The sequence below is a fragment of the Colius striatus genome, chromosome 11 (assembly GCF_028858725.1).
Source record: "Colius striatus isolate bColStr4 chromosome 11, bColStr4.1.hap1, whole genome shotgun sequence".
In the NCBI taxonomy this organism is placed as follows: Eukaryota; Metazoa; Chordata; class Aves; order Coliiformes; family Coliidae; genus Colius; species Colius striatus.
This window is the reverse complement of record NC_084769.1, coordinates 26,071,647-26,088,850: the sequence shown is the minus strand read 5'-3', so window position 1 is coordinate 26,088,850 and position 17,204 is coordinate 26,071,647. Positions and strand designations below refer to the sequence as shown.

General features: G+C 35.2%; 1 protein-coding gene across 1 annotated transcript in view; it reads left to right on the top strand.

Moving 5' to 3' along the window:
• The window catches only part of TTN (titin), a 242,047-nt gene that overhangs the window by 3,362 nt on the left and 221,481 nt on the right, over positions 1-17,204 (top strand). The window contains exons 2-22 of the mRNA XM_062004522.1: positions 906-1,109; positions 1,831-2,118; positions 2,817-2,905; positions 2,997-3,241; positions 4,931-5,221; positions 5,456-5,603; positions 6,060-6,179; positions 7,199-7,336; positions 8,130-8,267; positions 8,724-8,861; positions 10,263-10,538; positions 10,653-10,778; positions 11,460-11,738; positions 12,006-12,071; positions 12,553-12,811; positions 13,361-13,421; positions 13,531-13,743; positions 14,424-14,566; positions 15,207-15,412; positions 15,523-15,753; positions 16,282-16,526. Coding sequence (XP_061860506.1) covers positions 906-1,109; positions 1,831-2,118; positions 2,817-2,905; positions 2,997-3,241; positions 4,931-5,221; positions 5,456-5,603; positions 6,060-6,179; positions 7,199-7,336; positions 8,130-8,267; positions 8,724-8,861; positions 10,263-10,538; positions 10,653-10,778; positions 11,460-11,738; positions 12,006-12,071; positions 12,553-12,811; positions 13,361-13,421; positions 13,531-13,743; positions 14,424-14,566; positions 15,207-15,412; positions 15,523-15,753; positions 16,282-16,526 — 3,904 coding nt within the window. The remainder of the gene's footprint in view (positions 1-905; positions 1,110-1,830; positions 2,119-2,816; positions 2,906-2,996; positions 3,242-4,930; positions 5,222-5,455; positions 5,604-6,059; positions 6,180-7,198; positions 7,337-8,129; positions 8,268-8,723; positions 8,862-10,262; positions 10,539-10,652; positions 10,779-11,459; positions 11,739-12,005; positions 12,072-12,552; positions 12,812-13,360; positions 13,422-13,530; positions 13,744-14,423; positions 14,567-15,206; positions 15,413-15,522; positions 15,754-16,281; positions 16,527-17,204) is intronic.

Here is a 17,204-nt window from a genome sequence, read left to right as displayed (position 1 = left end):
GTGCTATTGGTGATTTGGCTGGAGTGAAGTAAATAAAATAAATTTGCAGGGATTTTCGTTTTGGAGAAACAGTATTCTAGGACTACAAAAAAGACTTTTAGCTGAAACTGTCTCCTTAAATTAACTGTCATCCTTATGTGGCTCATATACTTTACCTGGCAAATTTCAATTGCTCAGTAAAGTTGAATGAATAGAACACTGGGAAGAGAATTTTCATTAGGAATCTAAGGTCAGCATTTAAAGTTAAAAAAACCCCACAGATATAGATGAAGTTGAAACTCTTATCACCAGAAGAGTCTTTCTCCTGACCCTGACAACAAAAGAATAATATAATTGAACAACAAAAGATCAACTGATTCCAGCTGACTGCTTTCCACCAAACTCAAACAGAATTCACTACAGAAAAAAAGAAACAACAGTCAGTTTTTCTGTCACTTCATTTTCTAAAAGAATTTTATGTTAGGACAAATACTTAACTTAGTTGGAAGTTCCAATTTTTACTTTGTGTCCAAACTATTAAGTGAAGAATCTTGTTAGCAATAGGCAATGCTACTTAGATACTAGAAAATAAATTAAAAAACCTACCTTCACATGTGTTAACTAATTCCCTCATTGGATCAATTTTTATTCCTCAACAGGAGTGCTAAACACTATAGTCCACCCATTATTCAAGTAATTTCTTAAATGCAGTAGCCTGTGCAGTTGTCCTACTGCTTTGTGCATTTTAAAGAACTTCCTTAAAAGAAATTCTTCTGTCACTCTGTCACTGGACATATAATCATAGATTTGTGCCTATGCCATTAAATTCTACTATGACTGTGTATATGTAAGGCAGTATTATGGTTAGTCTGGACACACAGCATTTCATAGCATCTTACGTTCCTTTTGTCTTCCTTTTTCTTTAGGTTTCCCAGTTCCTGAGGTGAGCTGGTATCGGGATGGCCAGGTTCTCTCTGCTGCAACTCTGCCCGGTGTGCAGATCTCGTTTAGTGATGGCCGCGCTAAACTGGTGATCCCCACCGTTACAGAGGCAAACAGTGGAAGATACACCCTACAAGCTACCAATGGATCTGGGCAAGCAACTAGTACTGCTGAACTACTTGTCACAGGTATCCGTCAGATAAAGAAAGGGACCTCTCTGCTACCAGTATGAGAAAGAGCAGAAGTGTCACGGATAATGAAAAAAAAATTGGATTTGAAGTACCTGATCAGCAAAGGAATAGCAAACCAAACTCCTTTTTCTAAAGTGTTCTAAAATTCAGCATATATTCTCACCAGTAATTTCTAACAGTATCCTTTATATCTTAACTATATAAAATTTAATCCTGATCTTATAAACTCTTAATCGCAGTTACAAACTTCTGGCTTAGCTCTGTATGATTCTGCTAATGTCATCTTTCACACTGTCTACGTTCAAACTACTCATAAAAGAAATGATAAAGTTCTGCACAGTGTAGCTCTTAATGATATTTAATGATATAAAAGTTAGTTAACAGAATAACTTGCATAATGGACCATATCCAAGGGACTATGCTTGCTACCTATGGTTAAAATTGAAGTATGTCTAATTCTAGAAACTTTCACAATCATGACCAAAATCAGAAACATAAGAAATTTAAAACACTTGGGAAAAAAAAGGTATTTGCATTTTGGCAAATCAACTCTTAACATTTTCAATGTTTTGAATGTTTGAGGAGGTAGCATCATCTGTTAGTAGCATGTGAAGGAGAAATAGACTCTGTACACTTCTAGTAATGATATATCTATCCCTTACAGTTCTTTTTAACAGATAATGTTGTTTTTCTATTTATTTCTTCAATAAAACTGCAGCTGGAACAGCACCACCAAACTTCTCACAACGACTACAGAGCATGACTGCAAGGCAGGGAAGTCAAGTTCGACTTGATGTGAAAGTGACTGGAATCCCTACACCTGTGGTGAAGTTCTATCGGGATGGAGCAGAAATTCAGAGCTCCCCCGATTTTAAAATTTTACAAGAAGGAGACCTTTACAGTTTAATAATTGCAGAAGCATATCCTGAAGACTCCGGTACCTATTCAGTAAATGCCACAAATAATGTGGGACGTGCTACTTCAACAGCTGAATTGTTAATTCAAGGTAATGGAGTTGAAGTTGTGAGCCATGAAAACTAGAGAGCATTCATTGTTGTAACGGCACAATATACACTACTTCATCAAAGTTATATCAATAAGTTAATTCATAGCTTCTTTCTCAAGAATTATTAACCGGCCATGTCTTTGGTGAAATTTGCTGAAGATTTTTCTCTCAGAATTTAAAAGGACCTTTTCTCCAGGATGGTTCTTCTTTAAACTGAGAATATGGTAGATAGAAGAAAGCGTGGGATGCTTTCAGTTGTTCTTATTTTCTCCATAGATTTCTCATGTAAATTGGCTTTGATTAATAGATACATTAGACTGAGTAACTGTACATGGTCTTGTAAATGAGCTGAGTAAGGATTAAGATAGTTCTTAGAGAAATGTAGTGTTGAATTATTCTACCCAGAGCAGTCTTGCTTGGATTTTACCTCTGGGTAAAGAATATACAATAAATATGTTTTGGTTTGTTTGGGTTGTTTTTTTTTCTAATGACGTATCAGTGAAGAAATATTATTTCAACTGGTTTCACAATTATCTGTCTATAGACACTGCAGAAAAACCAAGCAGTTTATTAATTATTTATCTGTTTATATAAATTTGTATATAATTGGAATTGATAATTTCGTTTATTTCTGCAAATGCTTATTGTTTTCTTGCTGCTGTATGCAAAAATCTTGACCATGTTTTCTCTTCCAAAAGGTGAGGAAGAAGCCGTTCCTGCTAAAAAGACAAAGACAATTGTTTCGACTGCTCAGATTTCACAAACAAGACAAGCCAGAATTGAAAAGGTATATTTTTTCAAAAACAAAGCAGGTAAGGCTAAAACATAGTTTATTATCTTCACAGTATCTCAGATGCATTTTCTTGATCTCATTTTAGAAGACTGAAGCCCACTTTGATGCCAGATCACTTACAAGTGTTGAAATGGTCATAGAAGGTGCAACAAGCCAACAGCTCCCACACAAAGCACCTCCACGAATGATTCCTAAACCTACATCAAAATCACCAACTCCACCAATAATTGCTGCAAAAGCACAAATGGCACGACAGCAATCACCATCACCTGTTAGACAATCACCTTCACCTGTAAGACATGTCAGAGCACCAACACCCTCACCAGTAAGGTAAGCTTATTATTCTTTCAAACAAGATTGCTTTTGGCATCACTTTGACTTATAGCAGTAATGCTGTAGAATGAGAGCTGAGTGTAAAATGCAAGAAAGCATTGACTTAATAGACTGAATTTATTCTGACAGCAAGCCATAATGTGCTATATTTGTCAGTGCTACAGAAATGCATACCTCATAAATTTTCTATCCCATATGGAAGAAAATCCTTTAGAGAATAAACTCCATTTGATTGCTCTGCATAGTGCCGAATTAGCATTCAAACCTCCAGGTTCATGATGAAAGAAAATAAAGTAATAGAGCATCTGGTCCTTGATTATTCTAGATGAACAAAACAATGACACTGTTAAGTGGCAAACAGAACAGAAGGATACGTGAAACATTATGAATGTGTGTGCTACGTGTGCACTAGTAATGATTGCAGAAATAATGTTTTGAAGGTAGGCGAGGTAAATGTGGTTATGGAAAAATAAAGTTTAAAAGAGTCTTCAAAGGAAAAGTGAGTGATATGAAGTTCAGGGTTTGTGCTCTGGGAGAACTCCGGAGGTCTGTGCTGAGTGGCAGGTAAAGAGAAAATTGCTTTGGAAGTCCAGCAGCTTCAGCATCCTGGAGCACCAGCATCATAGAAAGAATGTCTCCAGGCTGAGCACTCAGAAGATACCCATTTAATTTGCCAGAGATAAGTGTGGTAAATTTTGCCCAGCTGGGAAGAACTTGCAAGGACAGGGAGAAATGTATTGGTAGTAACTAGCGATAACTGACAAACTGCATAGATGAAACGATAATTCAATAGTGCCATCTGGAGTGCCTATGTAACTAGGGGTTTGTGCTCCCCGTTAGCCAAACCATGTTTAAACGTGGAATGCATCAGAAAATAAATCTAAATATAAGTATGATGCTCCTGCCCCCTGCTGCTGCATTTCATTAGTGTTATCTACGCTGCACAAAAACTTCCTCTCAAAGAAAATCCAAGTTAAAAAGCCTGATTCTGTGATTTTGAAAAATGCTTTAAAACTATTTACTAGGACTGGGATTTAATTTTTCTTTTTTGAACAACAAAATTTAGAAACTAGTGCTTTTAATTGGCTACCAGTTATTGTTGCTGAGATTTGTACCTGTATGGGAAAGTATGGGGCAATATATAGGCCCCAATCAGAAGCTTTCTGGAGGCTGAATACATATACGACATATGGAAATGAGTTGTGGTTCAGGAGTAGCAATGGTGTTGCTAAGTGGCTGCCACATGTTATTTTTTACAAAGAGCAGTTAACTAATCATTTTGTCTCTCTACAGATATAATATGTAATACCCACAGCCTATAAGACTTTTTCTAACATTCATATTAGGAGAACTGAGATAGAACAAATGGAAACTAATGATATGATATTATATTTTAAATATATATGCTTGAGTGAAATGCCCTTTGACATTTACCCTTATTTCCTTTTGGAAATCTAACTAAGCTACTACAAAAATATGTTACAGTTATGAGTATGTCAAAAACACACAATAGGCATGCTATTAAAAACAGTGTCATTTACAAGTAGAACACCTCAAAAAACTTTTTAAAAATCAAGCAACAAAGTACTGAAGATACCCTAAATAGGAAGTGAATTCAAGTTCAGCCTGAAGTTGTTTGCATAACTGTTGTGTGACACTACATTAATATTTCATTTTTTTCATTAGGTCAGTTTCTCCTGCTGGAAGACTCTCCACCTCACCTATTAGACCAGTAAAATCTCCATCTCCAGTTCGTAAAGCACAGATAGTGACAACTGGGGCTGAAGTTCTTCCACCTTGGAAGCAGGAGGGGTATGCTGCAACCACGGAAGCCCAGATGAAGGAAACAAGAGTATCTACAAGCACTACTGAAATAAGAACTGAAGAAAGATGGGAGGGGAGATACGGGGTCCAAGAACAAGTTACCATTAGTGGTTCTGCTGCTGGTGAAGTTGCAGCTGGTGCTACAGAGGTAAAGTCTAATTTTGGAAAAAAACATTTGTTTTGCTTTATGGACTTATCACTGCTGAATAGATTTGCAAAATGGAATCTGTGAGGCTGTGTATAAAAATGTGTGTTATCTGCTGTTGAGAGAGTACTGCTGCAAAAATTTAAATGTTTCTTTGCAACGTTCTGTCTCTGTTCTGGTCTTGTCTTTCTGAATGTATGCAAAAATGAAAAATTGTCTTTGATATGACTGATATAGGTGAGAAAGGACAGTGGAAAAACAGCAGCTGTTGCTACAGTTGTTGCTGCTGTGGATCAAGCCATGGTGAGAGAACCAGCTCCAGGTGTTGTAGAGCAAACTGCTAAACGGACAGCAATGACTGCAGTCCACGTTCAACCTGTCCGGGAGCAGGTAGAAATAGACCATAGACATTCTCTAATTTCCCCTTTCCCTTCATCCACCATGAAAGAAGGCATGATTCACTGTGAGGAATTAACAAGATATTACCCTGTGCACCACAAAAGCATGCATACTGGACTGGAAAAGAATGCTCTTGGATCACTTACTCCTTTGTTTTCCATCATAGCAGGATTTAACTAATTATTCTTAAACTGGTTTTGAGTTTAATAATGCCTTCCATGAAAGTGATCCTATATCGTTTCTTGGCATTAGTTCTCTAACATTATTCTTACACTGAAGTTTTTCCTCTAATATCTCATTTATAATTCCCGACTAGACATAAATAATTCTCCACATTTTTCCTTCACTTGCATTCGTCTCTTCTTTTTCCTTTGCTTCTTTTGGTGATCAATTTGTTAAAATGAATTATAAGGCTTTGGTTTTTCTGTTTGTTGCTATAAAAATCAGATGAGAAAGGAGGCAACGGTAGTAGTTACCAGTGATAAAGCCACAAAACAAACAGTAATATCGAGAACTAGAGAAGGAATTACTGCTTCACAAGAACAAAGGCACATCTCTCACGAAAAGGTGAATTATGATATTACCTACGATCATCATATTCTACCTTGTTCAAAAATCTAATATAAAAAAGACTAGTCTATGAACAAGACAAATGGCATGCTGTCATTTTTTTTCCTTTTATATATGTTCACTTTTCTAGTTTACACTGCTATCATTCCTTGGCAATTACTCTCTTTCCTTTTTTAATTAATTTTCATTATTAATACCTAAGAATGTAATAGATAAACTTGGAAAACATTAACTTAGAGAAACAGATGTTTGTTACATGTTGTATGGTGATTTACTAGATAGTATGGTCAGTCATTTAAAGAATTGACCTGTAGGAAATAGCCGTTAAATTTTCCAGATTTTTTTATCCTGCTTTTGTTTCTAAGCTTGCTGTTTGTAGCCTCCTTTGTTCGTTGGCAGCACAGTGGGTCAGAAAAAGGAGGAAAAACTCATTCTGTATTGAAATAAATTTTGAAATTACTGATAAGTGATTGGAATTCAGATTGGTTTAGCACATGATGAATCAGAAAAATGTGATTTAATTGAAGACTATCTTTTATAGAGAAGTGTTATATTTACATTCTACCCAAAATGCATGAGGAAGATTGTGTACACTCACTTTAAAGAACTGAGGAACAAAAATCCACCTGGCAAAAAATTATATGTTTATGTTCAGGTTATGTCTGAACTTCTTGGCAAAGTGAAAGTTATCTAAAACTTATGTCGAATATCTTACACTTTGTCATCCTTATCATGATGCAGGACAGTTTTTTCTCTGATCCATTTTTTTTTACTACTGCTTTTGGCAGCAGAGCAAGCATCTGTGGAGCGTTTTATAATTTTTATGTTAAATGTATATACGCTTTATAAAAAGTCTGTATATGCTGTTGTTTCCATACTAGATGATTTTAAAATCCAGAGTCTAACATTTTTGCTGCCTTTCATTTGTGTCCTCTTTTCCAAATGTATTTAAAATTATATACCTTATCTTTTTAAAAAACATATCCCTTAAACTTTTAAAATTTGCAAATATCTAGGTAAGAAAGGAACCAGAGAAAACTCCAGTACCCACAGTAATAATCGCCACGGACAAAGCCAAAGAACAAGAAAAAATATCCAGAGCTAGAGAAGAAATATCTACCAGACACGAGCAGGTGCACATTGCTCATGAAAAGGTGAATAAATGTTAGAGATACTTAACATATTGTTTTACCTTAACAAGTTTATAAAACCTTATTCTTCATCAAATGTGCTACATAAGTTTACTCTGCATATTTGTACAGTAGATTACAAAATGAAAACTTTATAAAGCAAGTTATTTCAGGTACAGGCCCAGCATTGCAGATCGATTTGTACTGATTTTATAGTAGCTCTGCCTACAGAGGAAGAGTGCAGCTGCCCTTCCTACATATCCTTTGAGCGTTATGGCTTTTATTGCCAGGGCACACAGAATTTCATCTGATGCTTAATGACCTTTGCTTTTTGTCTTGAAGGTAGATTTCTAAGACAAATGTAAAGGTTATGTCTCACAATATGATATTTACTTGTGGAATTTGATTTAATGAAGTTCATATTTTTGTGAGGTCTGGATGCATCTGCTAGTCCATATTGTGTAACCATTGTTTGTTAAAGTAACCCATGAAGTAGTTCTGTTTATTCATAGGAGTAAATACTAAACCAGTACTAAATACTAAACTGACTTCTATGCAAACGGTTTCTACAAAATATAACAATGATATGTCAAAATTAACTAAGAAGTAGAAGAGTCTTCTTTAATTTACACACAGGTTAATGTAATACATTAGCAGCTTTGAATACATTTTGTTCAGCTAGTATACAAGATAGACTATAACTTGGTCTGTACAAAGGAATTATTCCATTTTCCTTATCTCACTTTCTCAAAAAGCTGTGTAATTTTGAAAACAAACATAATTGATTATTCTTATTTTTCTTTACCATAAAAACTAGATAATAAAGGAAGATATTAAACCTTCTGTACCTAAGGTAGTAATTACCACTGATAAACCTAAACCTTCGGTTATAATATCGAAAAGTAAAGAAGGAATTGCTACTAAACAAGAACAAGTGAGCATAACCCATGAAAAGGTGAATAGCACTATTACAGCCATATTTGAGTTTTTATCCTTGCTTATTTAGAAACTTTATGTGTCCATCAAAAAATACACTAACTCTACATTTCCAGCTCTTTTTTTCCCTAAGATTTACTCCACTTACAACTGTTGTTAATTAGACTATATTATTCCACCTCTATTTCTCTCATAACTGTTTTCATTAACAGAATGACCATAATTCTTTTCTGACTGACCTTTGGAATGGAGTGACTACCTCCTGAAATGCTTTTTTTTCCCCTTAATCTTTGCTTTTATTTAAATAGGTATCAGGGTGTAACAATACTTATCAGTATATACATAATGCAGAGCCGTGTGCAGTGCACAAGGAGCTAACCCCTTAATTCTCCTTCCTTGTTCCCATTCCAAAAAGCTTTCCCACTCTTTCGAGATCGTATGTGACCAAAATTTTTGTTTCTGCTGTAATGATTAGATTAAAAAGGAACCTAAGAAAACTACTGTAGTTCCGAAAATAATTGCCACTGATAAAACCAAAGCACCAGTCGCAGTGTCCAGAACTAGAGAAGAAATTACAGCCAAGCAAGAACAAATTCATCTAGCTTATGATCAGGTGAATACAGTTGTTGCAGATTTGAAATGCACTTTTACAATTTGTTTTATCTTCAAAACTCACCTTTTAAGAGCTACTTAAGGGCTACAATAGAATGCCCTTAAATTAATTCCAGACATTATACCTGTTAAGTGGGACCATTGTCAAGTAACAGAGTCAACATGATTAAGTTCCTAGCGGTAAAGAGCTTTACATCTTATCCCGTTAGGAAACAACACTTTTAAAATGGCAGGGCAGTCATATTTACCTGTTAAAGGCTATTCCTTACAAACAACTTTTCAGTAATGTTTACATATTCAAATTTCCAACTGCATTTTTTTTAACATACAAAATGTCTCCTTGCAACAATCTCTCCCTACTGCTGTCAAGAGTTTTTATTTAAAATCTATCTATCTACTTTGTTAGAAACAGTATGGTAGATTCATACAGTACATTTTGAAAACATAATTTAAAAAGTATAGCATATAAAACTCACTCAAAAGAGTCCGACTGCTTAAGAGATAACAGTTACTTGTTAGTTGGTGCAAATTTAGGGCCAAATTCAAGTTCAATGATTTTTAAATGGGCAATGATACTGGATAAGATTTTCCAGTTACCTCAACACTAATGATAAACCAAAATTTCTGCAAATTTGACATTGGTGATAATGATTTTTAAATCAGCATAAAGTTAAGTATTAGGTTTTTTCTCATATACAAGGCATATATTTCATATGCTTTGCTGCTACATTCAGATCAGATATGACAATAATAATAAGTGCTAATAGTAATCATCCTATTACCTACTATTGGCTAACTGGGCCGAAATTTGAACCCTGATAACGTAGAGATTGATGGTATTTATCAGTTGCTATAAGCAAATAGAAGTGCTGATACAGATCCATTATTTCCAGTTTCTTGGAAAACTGACTTTCCCTTCTTTTGTAAAATCATTTAAAATAGATTGACATTGAATTGATAAAATTTTGTGTGGAATTATTCCTTAATGCATACATTCACATCATAGGGTAGGCATATTCTCTAGGTTTTAGTAGCATCTAACAGTTATATGGAGGTGATGAGCATACTGACTTGAAAATTATGTGCACATTTAAATACCTGCCATCCTCGTAGACAAGCAGCATAAATGTGGGCTTGCATACAAACATTGATATGCATGAAGTATACAACCATAGCTATGCTCTGAATAGGCATAGATAGAGCTTAGAAAATTTTTTAAAAGTCTGTATTTGAATATATTGATTCTGAAGTGTATTTACAGTATTACTTATGTGTATCTATGTACTGTCTGTTTGTCTGGAATATACTTTACTGAGCATCATACTTATAAGAATTTGCCACATATGCAGGCCTTTAATATAATGATGACTATTTGTATAAATTCTGCCAATGTTATGTGTAGACTGAAGCTGGAAAAAAGGCTGAAGCTGTAGCTACAGTTGTTGCAGCAGTTGATCAGGCACGTGTTCGATCACCTTGGGAACCAGAACAAGCAGATGAAGCTTATGTAAAACAGAAAACTTTGGAATATGGCTACAAAGAGCATGCTGTAACAGACCATGTTGCTGAAGCCCCAGCAGAACATCATGTTGTCACTAAAGAAGTTAAAACTGTCTATGTTCCTCCTGAGAAACATATCTCAGCTGCTGAAAAGAAGGAAGTTCATGTATCAACAGAGGTAAGACTTGGTTTGCATTGCATTCTTTTTGAAAAATTATGTCACCGTGAAATCTGTTTCAGTTTGGAGAACAGCATCACATTCTCAACAACTTTTTTCAATTGTTTTGCGTAGATAAAAAGAGCAACAGAAACTAAGACTGAGAAAACAATTCATGTTGAACATCCACGACCCCGCACAGCAAGTCCTCACTTCACAGTCTCCAAAATTGCTGTTCCTAAACCAGATCATACGTATGAGGTAAGAAGGAAAAACTGTATTCAAGAACATGGACATTTGCACATTTGTAATGACTAGTAGGTCACCCATTCCAGTGGGCTTTCCTTCCTGCTCCAGCAGGTGCTTTCCCAAGAAGAGTTGTATGCTGTCTACAGTTGTTTTTGGTGGTTTGTTTGTCTAATACAGACCAGTACTGTAAAAATACACATGAACTGCTAAAATGATTTTTTTATTCTTATTGGTTATTTGAACAAGTTTATCATCTGCTAAAGAGGTAATTTTAATACTTCATGTCATACAGTGAAATAATAAAATTTGTCATGCAACTCACGTTTTTTAAAGAGCAGAACTTTTGCTCTTCACTCTCATCAATGTTTCTCATATTGTACTTAAGAGCTTTTTGATCATTTGTCTTTAAATGATTTCTACTTTAAATTCTAAAGTAAAAAAAAAAGATAAAAAATTTCAATATTAGTCACATCAAAAGTAATATAAGGATGTCTCTGGTATGCTACTAATGCAATCTAAAATGACCTTTTTTTTGTGTATATATATATATATGTGTGTATATATATGGCTTTTGCAATGTCAACAAATGAGTAACTCAGGAAGGAAATGGCACCTAAGCAATCTGCTCAAGAAATGTACAATCTCCTTTGAAAAGAACAACAAAGTTGTAGCTCTTTCTCTTCTGTTTCCTAGGTTTCAATAGCTGGATCTGCCATGGCTACTCTGGAAAAAGAATTATCAGCTACTTCTGCTGTGCAAAAGATCACCAAGCCCGTGAAACCCCCTCAACTGAAGCCACATGAAGTCAAGATAAAAGCAGAGCCTGTTGCCCCTCCACAGTTTCCCTTTGGAGAGGCTGATGAGACCTATAAAACTCACCACGATATTGAGACTAAGAAAGAGACTGGTGTAAGCGTTAAAGGTGAAGCAGTAAGGGAAGAACACTTTGTGTTGCAGAAAGGTGAAGCAAAGGTATATTATTAAGCAAATTTCCACCACTTGGCCCAACTTTCTTCTTAAAAATGTAGCATTGTTGTTTCCTCAGTGTAATTTTCCACTTTTTCAGTATTCTCCTGAATTATATCTCTTTGTTGTTTTACATAAATCCTTCTAAGGATCTAATATTTAACTATGACGAACAAAGAGTTCTCTTTACCCAATTTGTTTTCTTGTCCATATTCTACTGTTTGTGTCCTTGATTTTATTAGGTGTTTATTAACTGTGCTTTAAATAACCTAGGTGACAGAAACCGCCAGAGTTCCTGTGCCTGCAGAAATCCCTGCTACACCACCCACCTTAGTCTCAGTAAGTAATTTGTATGTAGATCAGTGAAGTTACACTATGTTTTGTATTCTAACATATACCTTTGAAAACCTGTTCTTGAAAATTTGGCTTTATTTAATCTTTTAAACTATTTATTACACTTACTCAGACATACAATTTATCTCTGATCCAAACTATTCTGAACGTTGGTTATGGGGGTGATTCTTCACAATTATGCCACCATAGTACGTTGAACTTTGTAGTGATACAACTTCTCATCGTGATCTGCAGAAACATCAACCTACGTCTCATGTTCTTGTTAATAACAGTAGTGTTCAGACTATCCAAATTCAGTTTCAAAGACATTCATTTGGAAAATACCTTCTTTTTTCCTGACGACATTGCTGGAAAGAACACTGTTTTGAGATACACATTACATTTTCCATTCAAATAAGTTTTAGTTGTTTGAATGTCTCTTTAGTAGTGCAACTATGTACTGACTGTGATACTTTTTGTCATGCAGGGCCTCAAAAATAAGACTGTGACTGAAGGTGAGTCTGTCACTCTGGAGTGCCATATCTCTGGTCATCCTCAACCTACTGTGACATGGTACAGAGAAGACTACAAGATTGAGAGCTCAATGGACTTCCAGATCACTTTCAAGGCAGGGCTTGCTCGCCTTGTGATCCGTGAAGCCTTTGCAGAAGACAGTGGAAGATTTACTTGCACTGCTACCAATAAGGCTGGGAGTGTCAGCACATCTTGCCACTTATATGTGAAAGGTAAGTATATTTTTAGAATTGTTTCAGTTGGAAAAGACATTTAAGATCATCAAGTCCCAGCTGTAAACCTAGCACTGCTAAATCCACCACAAAACCACATCACCAAGTGCCACATCTACTGGTCTTTTAAATACCTCCAGGGATGGTGACTCAATCATTTCCCTGGACAGGCTGTTGCAATGCTTGACAACCCTTTTGGTGAAGACATTTTTGTTCATATCTAATCTAAACCTTCCATGGCACAGCTTGAGGCCAATTCTTCTTGCCACTGTAGATAGATTATAATTTTGTTAACTATATATTATTTGTGACATAGCTTAGGCATTTTGTCTAATCCCAAGTAGAACACATACTTTGAACCACCTTCAAGGACTGTTAGGTTACAGGATTGTAAGAGTATAAGGAAAAAGGTTGTAAGAGTATAAGGAAAAGGCCAATGGGCTTATGGAGACTCTTAACTTGATCTTTACTCTCTTTGTGTCAATTAGACTTACTGCTTAAGCACTATTAAAGCATTTTAAAATCCACAGTATCATGTTTGCTTTGCAGTTTCAGAAGAAATTGAGACTCGAGAAACCATTTCTGAGAAGATTGTTGCAGAAGAGAAGCGGTAAAGTTACATTTCTAAAGAGACTGTTCCTACTGTAATCTTAGTTTCTTGCACTTTGTTTATATCTCAGACATCAGCTCACTTAACCTGCACTGGAATCTTTTTTCAGCTATGTGGAGACAAAGGACGTTGTAATGGAAGATGTCTCTACTGCAGCAGAGGAAGTATCAGGGGAGCCCATACCTCCTTTCTTCATAAGAAAACCCATGGTACATAAATTAATTGAAGGTGGGAGCATTATTTTTGAATGCCAAGTAGGGGGCAACCCAAAGCCACATGTCTACTGGAAAAAAAGTGGAGTTCCTCTTACGACTGGCTACAGGTAATTTGAATACAATGCACTAAAACTATTTAAACATATTTTTAAAGAATATTTAATTGATAGCACCATAGTTTTAATTCCTTTACTGATGTTCAGCCAAACAAAATCACTGATTTCTGTGACATTCTTTTAAATAGAAGAATCATTGGAGCGTACCTTAATGTGAGACTTTAGAAGGCTGCTAAATTTTAAAACATAAACATTCAAAAGACCATAAAATGAACAACACTACATATCCTTAAAATTGAATCAGGAAGAAGTTTTGCATTTGTTTTATTCTATCTATGCAATATTTATCTACAGAAAGCCAGACATTTTCTAGCAGAGAAAAAAAAAGCATTTGTAGCATTCTGGAAGATATGCTATAATGACCCCTATTAAGACAGGCTATGTACCATTGTACTGTGTTTGAAAGCTTGATCTCTACTATTTCAGTATTGCTCTTTGTATCCCATTTATTTTGGTGACAACATGAAAAAAGCATACGTATACTCTAGTTTCAGCTTAGTTACTTTTCTGATGCTGTTCTTCAGACTGAGCGTGAATTTCCTGCAAAAGCTTCTCATTTTGCCTTGTATAACTTAAGAATGATTCTGATTAATTGTATAACTAAAAGAAAATTTAGTAAAAAGTTTGTTTGTCAGAATTATAGAGAGCTTGTACTTTTATGTTTTCTATAGATACAAAGTGAGTTACAAAAGAGAAACTGGGGAATGCAAACTTGAAATTTCCATGACTTTTGCTGACGATGCCGGAGAATACACTATTATCGTTCGTAATAAACACGGAGAAGCTTCTGCAACGGTCTCCTTACTAGAAGAAGGTACATTGTACATTAAAGAAATGGAAATTTAAAAATCTGAAAATCAACTTTAAAATGGGAAAAATATTGTACATTTCACTATAAATTCTTTGCAAGTTAGTTTGCTCACTTCAAGAAACAAGGAGGATCTAATGGCTCTTTTTCTGCAACACTGAGTATTTGACATCAGGTTCTTGAAAGGCTTGCACTCTTTGCTAGAATATGTAGCTATAGGAACCTTCTTCTATTGACATCCCTAACAGTCTACATAACATAAGACATTCAGAGAGTGATGTGGGGAAAGAAGGTTAACCAAGTAATAGGTTGTTCTATTACAGACAAAGAAGATTTTTTTTTTTTATTCCCCAAATATACTTGTAAAAATGCTGCCGTGAGGAAATTCTAAAATAGTTGTTACAGGTGCTTCCACTTTGTGAGTTAGAACACCCAAATAGCATAGTAAAACTTTAACCTGTTTGTAAAGCTCATCTGAGGACTTCAGTCTCTGCATTTTCTGGGTGTTTGTATTTTATTGGCTAAACAGACAGAAACTCTACTTAAATCATCAAAAAATAGTAAAATAAATTTGTACTTGTTTTCTTTATTTAATGCACTAAAAACCACAAAAACTTATCAAAATTAATGTGTTCTTAAATCCTAGCTGATTATGAAGCTTATCTAAAATTGCAACAAGAGACGATGTACCAAACTCAGATGACTCCATATGTCCAGGAACCTAAAGTGGCTGAGGTAGCCCCAGGTATTTCATATGGCGACTTTGAAAAAGAATATGAAAAAGAACAAGCACTGATTAGGAAGAAAATGGCAAAAGATACAGTGATGGTCAGAACTTTTGTAGAAGATGAGGTATGTCTACCACTCCATACTCATTTTGTATTCTGTTTACCTGTGCAAATCACTTCTTTACATGGCCATTTTCTGATACACAAAATTAATGGTCTTGATTTTCTGCATAGGAATTCCATATTTCTTCTTTTGAAGAAAGACTTATCAAGGAAATTGAACTCAGAATTATTAAGACCACCTTAGATGAACTTCTTGAAGAAGACGGAGAGGCGATGATGGTTGATATTTCTGAATCCGAAGCTATAGAAGCAGGATTTGATTTACGATTAAAGAATTACAGAACATTTGAAGGGACAGGAGTTACCTTCCATTGTAAGATGACTGGATATCCATTGCCTAAGGTACTCTAAACCTGTATGACATTGATTTATTTAAAAAAAACATCTGATGCTCTACTTAAAAAATCCTTTAACACCTCGTCAGATATTCTGCATTCTGCATAGAAAGCTGCAAATCTCAAAAGAAATCCAGTATTTTGTTTTGCTATCGAGCAGAATTTTCCTTTTGTCCCTTGATAGAATAGAGTTATATTGGTTAGCCATTTCAGAGGTAGGTTAGATTTACCAGTTGTTAGTCTTACTTCCGAGTATTTCCAAGATAGCCCACATAAGTGGCAAACACAGTAGCAAGTTCATTCTAGGTCATTTTGCTCTTTATTAAAATGGGTTTTTATGTGTTTCTAGCTCTGAAACTCATGTCTCAGGCTACTGTGAAAATATGTTACTTTAGCCTTATTTGTTTCAAGTAAAAAATGTTAATGTTAACACATATACACATGGACTGTGACAATACATCAGGTGAAAAACAGGAATTTGTAACGTATTGTATTCAGGAGTTCACATAGCATTCCACTGTTTCTCTCCATGCAGATTGCATGGTACAAAGATGGTAAGCGCATAAGGCATGGAGAGCACTACCACATGGAAGTTCTGCAAGATGGCAGTGCCAGTCTACGTTTGCCTGTTGTTTTACCTGAAGATGAAGGAATTTATACTGCCTTTGCCAGTAATATGAAAGGAAATGCCATTTGCTCAGCAAAACTCTATGTTGAGCCAGTTGCACCCACAGCAACACCAGGTTATATGCCAGGACCAGAAGTTATGAGAAGATACAGGTACGTACACAGTAATATATCAATTTCATGAGACTTCAATCTGCTGTGATAGACAGTCCCAAAACTCATTATACAGGTGCTGAACAGATTGAGTTATTGGAGTTCACATACCTCTAGTGAAGTTCTAAGTGCTGTTTTCACAGCTTATATTATTTATGTGTCAACTCTTTGTCTGATTTGCCTTTTTAATGTGCAATACAGTTCCCAGAGTAACATCATGCACATGCATACCCAGATATGGCATCAGATTTACAACCTCAGTAGTCATATTTATTTCTTAAAGTACATATGTGTTAGTGAAATATTATTCTGCACTTGGAGTTTTAGTACTGTGCGCAACTCTATTTACCACCCTTGAAATAGCTGTATTTGTATGACAAAAAAAAAATCCAATCCAATGTTGCCATGTACTGTGTTCTGTCTCCATATAGACAGCACACACACACAAACATACACAGGATTGCATCCATATTTGTACAGTAGTCAAAACCCAAAAGTTTCCCTGGCAGTGGTGTACCCCAATATTATTCAGCTATACAAATTTCTGTCAAATACTGAAAGAAAACTGACCACAAATAAAAATTATTTTTATCACAATTTCTCACATGGATAAATTGATAGACTCCTTTAAAGTAAATTATGCTAAAGACAAAAGTTAAAATTGATTTATCACGTCAG